This window comes from Aulonocara stuartgranti (genome assembly GCF_965226115.1).
Source record: "Aulonocara stuartgranti genome assembly, chromosome: 4".
Lineage (NCBI taxonomy): Eukaryota > Metazoa > Chordata > Actinopteri > Cichliformes > Cichlidae > Aulonocara > Aulonocara stuartgranti.
The window spans coordinates 26,303,932-26,315,208 of NC_138942.1; the positions used below are offsets into that span (position 1 = coordinate 26,303,932).

Below are 11,277 nucleotides of genomic sequence, written 5' to 3' on the forward strand. Positions count from 1 at the left end.
TCAGCCGTGTCCAGCTTACCTCTACCAGTGGCCAGATTGAGCATCAGCCAGCCAAAGTGAATTATCCAGTAGCTGAAGAGATTATGTTGGGAATGTGAGCAGCATGGGCTGAGTCATTAGATGCCCCAAAGACGTGAGCTTTTGTTTGTTTTTTTTCCACTGCAGTTTGTAGCCAGAAGAGAAGAGTTTTTGTGGTCTTCACAACCAAAAGGAACCTTTTTTCATCATTTGTAGTATTTATGACTTTTCAAGAGGCAAGCTTGTATTCAAGCAGAAATAACAAAGCTTTATTTCACGTCAGAATACAAAGTCATCATCATCATCATCGTGTTCAGGCTTTCACACCTGCTGTTATTCAGACGCAGTTACACAAGAAATGTGAAATGCTCAAATGAGAAATTGAGAGAAAGGATGTGCACGCAAACATGAAACCAAATCATAAATAAATGTGGAATTAAAAACATTACCCATAGCTCACACACACATATATAGTAGCAATGAGAATGTAAGCTTAACTCTTATGCTGGAGGTAATTGGTTAAAGTAAAACTGACTTTGAGCTCTGCCTGAGCTGTGGTGCATGCATATGGTCCACATGTGTGCAGTACCGATATACATTACGTATAAAACAAAGAAATTCAGTTTAGCTCTTTTGCAGATATAGGTTAAGATATTTAAAATGCAGATATATTTGAGAAGCAGTGAAGAAGAATGCGGGATGTAGGGAAGAGAAATAACAGGTATAACGTGTAAATAAAGATGGTAAGTAATCATCAAAAGGTAAGTACTGATACAAAAGCTGTTAGTAGTAAAGTCATAATAAGGACAAGGCACATTTTCTATTTGACATCAGGCTGCGTTAAAACATTCAGTGCCTGGAAATTGTTTCTCAGTGTTGGCATTATTTACAATGTAACTTTTTAAACTATAATCAAAAGATCATTTTGTCTCACACTCAACCAAACAAAACAACAGACAAAGGCAGTGCTGTAGACTTTCAGTGGATAACAATGGCAAAAAGTCATTTTAAACAGTACAGTAAACACAGCACGTTGTTAAAACAACAAGTACGTTTCTGTTAAGGATTTTGTCATGAAACACTGAGTGATAATGGATTATCAGCAGATGAATAGAACTGCCTTTCATCATGAGTCAGTGCCTTTGTGCTACAAACTTAAAGGAAGTTTTTGACACGATTGCATTTTGAATTGAGTCAAAGCTAAGAAAAAAAAAACAAAAAAAACAAAACACTAATTGGCCACAAAATGTAAGGTAGCTTTGAATGTTATGTTGGGAGAAACTTTCTTTTAAAAGAACAGTTTCTTCTTTATAAAAAGTACAGGTTTTGGTCTCAAAACTTTGGTCATGTTTGTGTGTATCGACATAAGTACATTTGCAACTTCAAGTACACCCAATAAGCTAAATATACACTTCAGTTAACAAAAGCACAGCATGGATTTATGGCATTTTTTCCCCTCCGTGCCCATTTGTCGAGTGTACAAAGGCATTTTAAGTGAACACAGCATAAACAAATTGAATTCAAAAAGGGACGACTGTGGCTCTGAGAGGACAGTATGTCATGAGTATTTGTTGTGTTGACTTTCGAAAGGAATACAAGGCTAACGTTTGTTTGACAAAAGGTCAGTCAAGCCTGAGAAGTGAAAGGCCGGCAAATAGTTTGGCACTCCGTTCTCCTGGCGTTAAAACAAACATCTCGGGTAAAATGAATTTGTCTCCTTTGTCGCGCTCACAGATCGAAGTCTTGCTTTTTTCTCGCTGTGTCCCTGTCACCTCTGACCCCTCCGTTTGCCCGTGGCGTTGTGGACTGCTGCGATACACGATGACAAGTACGTGATCTCATACCACCCATGAACACAGCCAGAAGTGCCAAAGGCTTTGCTGTGGTGCTGCTGGTGGCGTTGGGTGGGTGATTTTTATTTTATTTTACTTATTTGCATTATCGATGTATTGAACTCTGACTCCTCCACCGAGTGCCGCAAATGATCGACCGCTCCTCAAAAGCACCACGCTCCAAGCTCATCCTCAGGCTGTGACAGCATGTTTTCATCTGGGCAAGAGCAGAATGGTGTTTCCCCCCTTCTGCCTCCCCAGACGCATCCCCCAGTGCCTGCCCACTCCCCCCAGACCAGATCTCGTTCGACTCTGACACCACCAGCGCGACTCTTGCTGCTGCTGCTGTCTCTGCTCCTCTGGTCTGACGTTGGGGCTGAACCTGCACCGGCACGCTCTGGTCTCGTTATCTGTCATGGCCGCGACAGCGTTGTGTAGACAGGCTGTTCCCAGTGTGTGGGGCTGTGCGACTGCGATACGCTGGCTGAGTCAGTGATGGCAGTGTACAAAGGCCTCTGGGAAGGCCCCATGTAAGAAAAGGCGGAGTACAACCCCGGAGCCTGGCTCGAATGGGCGTAGTATGACCCCGAGCCCTGGTGGTCGGCGTATTCTGCAAACTGAGCTCTTGAGGCCAACGAGGGGAAGGCAGAGCTGTAGTGAGGAAGGCTGAGGGGGGTGTAAGTGACGTGGGAACCTGCTGAAGCTGCTTCCACAAAGTGACCCGCAGCACCTCCGGCCTCACTCTTAATCTGGGCTTTGGAGGGATCTGAGCTCAGAGGGGAGCCATGGTGTTGCTGTGGCGGCTGCTGCTGCTGCTTGGAGAGCCAGGCTGCTGAGTGTCCACTGGCCGCTGCCAGAGCTGAGGAGATCCCATAGGCGTACGGAGAGGCCGGAGTAGCTGTTGTGGTTCCTGCAGCCCCCGCACTCGGCCCAACCCCTGGGTGCCCATTAGGGGGAAGGTACTGATCAAACTCATTGACATCAAACGGCTCCATATTAGCCATTACCTCATGACTCATCTCACCAATGTCCACGTTACCAAAGTCGATATGAGGTTTCCCAGACCCCGCAGCACCTGAGCTTCCTTCCGCTCCCATTGTACCACGAGAAGTCCCGTTCCCGGCTCCCTCCCTCTTACCATCTCCTGCCTTTGCAGACTGAGGCTCGGTCTTGGGAGTAGTGGGAGGTGTTGGAGGACTGTGGCTCTGACCTGTGGCAAAAGAGAAAGCAGTTACAGCTCGTTTGCCCTGCAGATTCACAGACAATTACCTAAGCGTGTGTCATCATGTTCAGTGGACTCAGGCATAACAGTGGAGTAGCGGGCGGGAGCCGGCAGCCCACCTACAGCATAAGGGTGATGCCCATTTGCCAGAGGGGACCCGGCTCCCCCACTGTAGGCCACTTCCAGGTGGGTGCCTTTGTAGTGGTACTGGCTGTAGATGACCTCACCCTCCAAATGGCCTTCAGCCTCGCTTCCTGACCCAGAACCAATCTTCCCATTCTTGCGGCGTCGCGGCTGATACTTGTAGTCAGGGTAGTCCTTTTTGTGCTGCTTCCTCAGCCTCTCTGCCTCCTCAATGAAGGGTCGCTTGTCACTGTCATTAAGAAGCCTCAGGGGGGGAAAAATGGTAAATTTGATCGTTTAAGTTACGAAGATCCATAGTCACTTTTTTTCCTGTTGAATACAGTACATATTCTACAGGATGGTGCAAAAAGACCATAGAATAAAAAAGAATAAACCTTTATGACTGGCAGTGATTTGCAAATGATTAAAACCTTAGATTTATTTGAAATGTGTAGAAAGACAGTATGATAAATGCTGAAAGGGTAAAATATTTGGATTTTGAAGAATACGCTCATTTTGAATGAGCCAGCAACAGAAATAATTTACTGGTTTGCTTTGTTACCTCATCTTTGATTTAAGCACTTCACACTCCCGTGAAGCTGGATGACCGAGCACCTCAGAGAACACACCTCATCTCTGACCAACACTTTGTAAGAATTAGAAACCGAGGAGACTGATTGTTCCAGTTTTGGAACCTGAATGTTTTCCAATTCTTCCTTGGTGTAGGATTTCAGATGCTGAAGAGTTTCGGGGCTTTTTTTCTTTCTTTCTTTTTTTTTTTGTTTTCCATTTCAATTTCATAACGAGATAAATCTGGATTTCTGAACCTTAAATCAGTTCATGTTTCACTGTGAACTGATTTAAGGTTGATTAAGAGTTAAAGGAATGAATTTGATCCCAGAGTAGGAAGAAGTGATTCCAAAAGCCTCTCTTTACTCCTCTGAAATGCTCTTTAACACCCAATAATGTTACCACTTTCTGTCTTATAAAAACATTAACAATACTTTTTTGTTTTTTGTTTGTTTGGGTTTTTGGTTTCCTTTTTTTTGGGGGGGGGGGGGGGGGGGGCATGTTGTCTGTCCCCTATCTTCAGTTATGTGTTTAAATAATTGCTAATCCTTCATATCATATTTCTATCAACCCTGCCAGGATGACATATTTTCCTTTGTTAGCAGCAATAGTTTCATTTGCTACATCTCCACAGCTGCATCTAATGTCACTCCTGCCAGCGGCTTCTGACTGCCAAACTCTAATGAAATGATACAGCCCAAAGTTGCATCCTGTCTGCAACATGGGACTGAGCTCCTACTATTACACCCCTGACAGGAGTGGCATGAGAAAACCCTGACCCTCCTCAGCCTCCCTGTTCATCGTGTTTGTGGGTCAATTAACTACTACTGACTGAGCCCAAGGTCAAGTCTTTATCAAATTAATATGATCCCTGCAAGGTAATGCATTTAACCTTTTCTGTCCTTCTTGGTAAGAAATAATGAGCAATCTGAAGAAGTCAGCAACCAAGAAGGAAAGACTCTCCAGTGCCTGCCTGACAGAAGGTTGAAATGAAAGAAGTGCAGGTTTTCTGTAAGCAAATGAAGCAATGAAAGACTCAGAATATTAGGGAACTGTAAGTTTATTAACTATAAAAAAGGCTAGATCATTCTTCTTCTTAAACTTTGAATGTACTTTAAATGAACTTTGCCAGGGGGGAACTCCTTCCAGCTAATGTTTCCCAGGAATTAAAACAGTGAATTGAATTAGCCAGGATTCAGAAACATGTGACCAGGGCGCACTCACTGCACCAAAAAACAAGAGCTGCTCAACTGGTGAACTGTGGCCTAAAGCGGGAAAGAAGACTGAGCTGCCTCCTAATAGTCTAAAAATACTTCTTTTTTTTTCAGGAAACATATCACAGATAATATCACGTGTAAAACAGAGCGAGGCATTTTTTTCAAACACGTTATAACTGTGTTGGTTTTCATCGACTTTAAGAACATTAAGTGGAGGGTGTGCACTAAATCACACGAGTCAAAGTGGTGAATATACAGTGGCCTCTCTGTGAGCCTGCAGAAGCTGAAATAGAAACGTGTGTTTGATGTGTTTGAGCTGATATGTTTCGGTTTATTGAGATGATGCCTCTGTAACTATAACTAACGTGTGTGTGCGCGCGCGCGTGTGTTCATTTTTGATAAAAAGTCTTCAGTGTCTGATTCAATTATTCCTGGAGTAGCTACTTAAGCTGTGACCCTTGAGCGGTGGTGTTCATGTGGCTGTTTATTTTAATCTGTCAAAGCTTAATCGTCTCTTTCTTGTTTGGTGGAACGAGAATTCACCTAAATTTATTATTCAATTTACTGTGTGTGAGAGCCAGACGTTTTCGGGATTTTAAAGTGGGCCTTAAGACGGACTATAAGCAACCGGCCTGCTCACCTCCAGAGCTTCCCCAGGGTCTTGCTGAGCTCCGCGTTGTGCAGGTGCGGGTGTTGGTCGGCCAGTTTCCTCCGCGCCGCCTGCGCCCACACCATGAAGGCGTTCATTGGCCTCTTCACGTGCTGTTTGTTCTTGTTTCCGCTGCTTACGCGAACGGGCATGGGCACGAGGGTCCAGTCGTAGCACTTGAGCACCTGGCTCACAGCGTCGCGGATTCCCGCGGGGAAGCGGTCGTCCTCGTCGTCGGATTTGACGGAGGAGCAACCCGCCGACGCGTCGTCCAGCCCGACCAGCTGCGGCTGATGCTGCTGCCCGTGGAGAGGCGAGTCCCCAGCAACAGCGGCCCCGGAGGAATGACCCGGTGACAGGGAGCGGCTGTCGTCAGACATCCCTGGGCTGAGCTCAACCTCTGAAAAGCTCTGCTCCTCTCTGGACATCGTCCTTCACACAAGCCTCCAGGCGCGCAGAGGATGTAAAAAGCTGTTCTTAAATGCTCAGCTCTACCTGTCTGGTTCTTGTTTCTGTGTAGCTCTGCAGTTTACGCACGGAGGGTCGGCTGTCTCTCTGGCCTCATCTAAGTTATAATATAAACTGCCAGTCTGTCTCTACTCTCAGCCTCCGTTGCAAAACTCTGTGAGGATTCCACATTAAAGTTCTTTCCATCCGTGTTGTTGGTATCATAGGCGGCTCGATGCGCACCTTGGACCCCAGTTTACCTGCTATTGCGCAACTCTCTCCGCCAAACTCACCCGCTCTTACTTCCCTCCTGACTACACCTTCCTTCTCTCCTCCGTTTATCCCGCGATCGAGATCCAACAGCGAGGACCTGAAACAGCAGAGGGATGAGGAGCATCAGCTTAATAAATCAGAGGTAGAGCGGCAGCGGATTTGGGTACGGTTGGCCACGATTTAGCAAAACTTTCTGTTCTTTTCGAATCCAGCATTAAGATGCTAAACGTCCTGAATCTGAAAGCATTAACCCCACATAAATACTCAACACGATATCACGATATGTGAAACCATGCCTATATGTGTATATTTGTGGCCCTCTATAGCGCACATCCCCCCTGCAGGTCCGGGCCTCGGCTCCCAAAACAAGCTACTGTTTTACAGTTATTGCAAGCTCCCCGGAGAAAATGTGTTGGAATGATAGGAGACCACAGCAGCACAAAAGTCGGATTTATACCGCGTGGTTCTTGAATAAATACATCATGCCGCTGGAAACATAACCCCCCCCCCCCCCCCCCCTTGTGTGTGTGTGTGTGTGTGTGTGTGTGTGTGTGTGTATGGGCACTCCTGTAAATTAGCTTGTTAAACAGGGGCAGGTTTAAAGTTGTCCTCGTTTTGTCCATTAAATCAACAGCCTGTCTGGAAGTTTGCGTCCTAAACTTCATGGAAAAGAGCAACACGCAGTCCGATTATTTGTTTTCTATTTAGAAAATCGCTCTGGTCGTTTTTGTTTTTGTTTTTTTTAAAGGTTGGCCTCTCAACGCCCCGCTTCCCTCATATTTCTTTTTTAATACGTTTACAGTTTTTTGTAATCATGCAGCACACTACATGTCCGAATCAATGTTCTGCATTTCCTGGCGGTTCGTTTGCTGTGCGCAATTATAATTAATTAACCAAATCTATAATTTTACAAACGGCACAGGAGTTCAAATTACATTTGTGAGCGCTGTGACTCTAAATACATGTTTCCAACACCAGCTTTTAATTAGCCTAACATCTAATTGGATGTTAGGAATTGTATTCGTTTCCAACAGAGCGGCTGGTGCAGCTTCCCCATCTGTCCGAAGCGTATTTTGATGCTCGGTTGCCACCTGGTCTGCAAGGGCACGTCGCGGGCTGTCATCACATCTCTAAAGGTCTGTGTGCGTAAACTGTTGAGGAAAGCGCATTTACGCGCGCGTCTCTTGTGTTTGTAGTACATGCTGCTTGTTTCATTCTTACGAAACAACGAACACCATCGGTGCCTTTTCGTTGTTTCTTAAGAATGAAACAAGCAGCGTCACCTGACCGGGCGGGGATCATTTGCTTTCGCCACCGAGCAATTGGTTAAGTATGTTTTTTCTTTAGCAGATCAAACCAAGATCAAATCAGTGGAAAAGCCAATAAAAAAATCAACTGGACCCATCTACCGATGTGCAGCAGAACAACAGATATCGCTGAATTTATTTGATAACAGCTTAACTGCGTTCGACCCACCCTTTAGATAACGCGTGTTATTACATTACTGAGGATATTTACTGTGGGCTACCCACTGAACTAACACTCAACACCCGACTTGCCAGAAATCTGGCTTTCATTTGGTTTTGAAAAAAAGGGCCTGTTGTTCATAATCTAAAGATTAAGTGTCTGCCAGATACCGAAATATAACTCGATTAAATATGGGGGATAATCGGACTTTTTAATACGTGTGTAAAAGTGTAGAGTCATAAATCGCCTTTAGTTCTGGCAGTCTCCTTTGTTGCGCTTGTTGTGCACTTTTCTTTAATTAATGATGAAATCCTGAAGAAAATAAAGGGGGAAAACACTTGAAGACCAAATAAATTATGACGATCGGCACATGAAACTTTAACCACAACACAAATCGGCTGGAAAACTTCGCAGCACTTGTTGAAAAGAGGAGAGGTGATATTACTGTAGCCCTACAACATCGTTAACTTTTGGCAGCAGGACTATTCTCACATGGTTTAACAGAATCATTGTGGTGGCTAAAATAACAAACAAAAAACAACAAAAAAAACCCCCAAAAAAACCCCCACCATAAATAACTAAACAATGATCCATGTTTATGAAAGGTAAGAGTGCATGATAAGTCTGAGTTTCGGACTCTGACGAAAAGAAATAATCAAACGGCAGAGTGAGAGCAGCAGCAGCTGTAGAGAGGAAAGAGTTGGAAATGCTAAGCGCCTTACTTCAGTAATGAGGAAAAGGAGGTCGTCGGTTTAGCACGAGAATCCGTGAGTTCCCGTCCGAGTTTCCAAAGTGACGCTCGCTCCCCAGCCCCCTCGCTCGCGCCGCCCGAGTATGAATGCTTGCTCTGTGTGTCTGTACCAGGGCTTAAAGAGCTCCTTGTACGCGCCCGAGAGAAAAAAATGAAAAAGATGCGGAGGAGAGATCTTAAAGGACCAGCGCACATATACGGGCGCAGACTCTGAGCTCTCTGATTGGCCGGGGACTCTCTCTCTCTCTAGCTCCTTAACATCCTCTCCCTCTATCTGTCTATCTATCCAGACCCATCGCACCATTTGTATTTTTTTATTACGTTAAACAGAGTAATTGGGTACATGAGCACCCATTTCTAATTATTTTACTTTGGGAGATGCATAGTTTCATCACACCAATAATGATAAGACGATAAAGGTGAAATTGGGCTATCTGTGTTTGGGTATTAATTTTGGCAGGGAAACCAGCTTTATTATTATTATTATTATTATTATTATTATCTAAAAAAGAATCTTTAATTTACTGTCTGAAACATCTACATTGAAGCCTCAATCCTGTACATTGCTTTTTTCGGGGAAAAGGAGTGAGAGAAAATTTCCTCCTTTATATAACACAGTGGCTATGGAGAAGGGGTTTTTCATTTCAGAACATGCTCACAGACAGCACTGACAGATCCGAGTCCGGATTATTTACTAAGAGAAGAAATGGGCGTCAGTCTTGGCCTTGTGAGCAGAAAGAGACCCGGTACTTAAACGCGCTCTGCGATGCAGGCCTCAAATAAGTTTGGAAATGGCAGGTTTTACGCACCAGTTGCGCACTTGGTTTAGAAAGAAAGAAATATAGCAATATTCTCTGACTTTTACTTCAACGCATAGGGAGCTTACGTTTACAAACACAAATTAACCCACAACACAATCAGGCATGTCTTATGAAACGGATATAAAATGGGCACCTTTTTGGCCTAGTATAAAACGATCCAAACCGCTTAACGTGTTTAATTTTAGCCAGATTGAGTCACAGGTGTTAGCGCCAATTTCAGAGCTCGTGCAGTTTGTGCTGCATCTCGTGTGGATTTCATAATTGCATCAGCGCCTCTAACTGAGAGAGAGCGCGCGTTTCAAACCAAACAGTGCTGGTAAGCAGAAAGGAGAGACGGCGAGGGGACGTAACTGGCCGCACGGATACAACCACCAGCGCTGTTCCTCGCAACAATGACCCCTTGTATCCCCGCCATGCGACACACCGGCCCCCAGTCCAAAAATCACCACTTTTTTTCATTATCCATGAATGCTGACTGTGATAAGGGAATCCTAACCACGAGTGAATCTCTGTGTTGCCTCTTTCATTCCCCCGGTTCCCCTCCTTTCTTTGCTCCCTTTGTTTTCTTCTTCTTCTTTTTTTCTATCTCAGGTGAATTGTAATCATGTGATCAAAACGAGCACCCTCTTCTCCCTTAAATTAAAAAAAAAGAACTGTGGGACAAAAAGCAGTTCTGTGTCTATAAAAAAAAAGAAAAGAAAATTGTGGAAAACGCTTGTGTCTCCCCCATCTACCGCCACTCTTTGTCCGAGTCTCAGTCTGTGGCATATAAGGGAAAAAATGCTCCAGGAGCGCCGAGGACACAACCCGGGGAGCTGTGCTGGGACTTCCCGGCTCCTGAAGCTGTAAATCGAGGACCTGCGGAGAGAGACACTCCGGGATCCCCCCCCCCCCTCCTGTGCAGCTGAGGATTTGCGGCCCGGCCTCGGGTTGACGTGAGTGCTTTGGCTTGTGTTTGTGAAATGATGCTAATGGGGGCGAAGAGCCCCAAAATATAGCCCCTTTCTCTACAAGAGCTAAATACTTCTGTGTGAGACCATAAACGTCAATTTATATAATTTCTGGAAGAGAGATGGTTGTGAAAATGCGCTGGTTTCTGAAATTTGCGTCATTTTTTTAATGTTTGAACCACAATTTTGATTCTGAAGCAATAAAGAACAAAAGGCAGCTACATAATTTTGATATACAAATTTTTTAAGAACTATTTTGTGTTGGCGTCTTTCTGGGAAAAGATGAGACTAGTTTTTATTTTCTCGTACGAAAATGTTGCCCTTCCAGCGCTTCGGATAGCCTGGTGATGGATGGCTTGACATTATGCGCACTTCGTTTAGAGAGAAATTCAATTAAGCAAAGAAATAGATTAAGCATTCAGAAAAACAAGACATTCATTGTGCGATACACATATGCACCGAGTCTTTCTAAACAGACTGCCTTGGGAGAGCTCATTGTGGCTTTTTCATAACCATCATGAATTCTTCTCTTACATGTATTTACTGTCCAAGGCTTCGTCTTGGAGACGGTTAACATTTTCTTATTGGAAAACGTCAAAGGTTAAATAATTAAAATAACATTTTAAAATGAAAGAATTATTTGTATCATAATAATTGTAATACTTTATTTGTATTATTTAAATTGTTTTCGTAAGTAATATATTTTATTAAAGTAGTTAAAAAGTAAGTCATATTAGATTTAAAAACTTTATTAGGGCAATTTTTGCTGAATAACATCCTGAAATCTGTTAGAAAAATATTTTAAAAGCTTTGTAGTGAACTGAAACGATCCCCTATATAATGTCGAGATTCTTACACCGAAAACGCCACAGTGGAAACACTGTTGTTTCTGGAATGTACATTTCATGATGGCTCATCTTTTATTCTTATTCTTAGG

The 11,277-nt window shown here is 43.9% G+C and overlaps 1 protein-coding gene across 1 annotated transcript; it reads right to left on the reverse strand.

Moving 5' to 3' along the window:
- Nucleotides 1–272: 272 nt before the first annotated feature.
- On the reverse strand, nucleotides 273–8,743 carry LOC309705830 (transcription factor SOX-10-like). The gene is made up of 4 exons (XM_082531839.1): nucleotides 8,541–8,743; nucleotides 5,623–6,448; nucleotides 3,300–3,460; nucleotides 273–3,060 (listed from the first exon to the last, which is right to left on the reverse strand). Exons 2-4 carry the CDS (start codon nucleotides 6,057–6,059, stop codon nucleotides 2,264–2,266), a joined length of 1,395 nt encoding a protein of 464 aa, XP_082387965.1. The 5' UTR covers nucleotides 6,060–6,448; nucleotides 8,541–8,743; the 3' UTR covers nucleotides 273–2,263.
- Nucleotides 8,744–11,277: the final 2,534 nt, after the last annotated feature.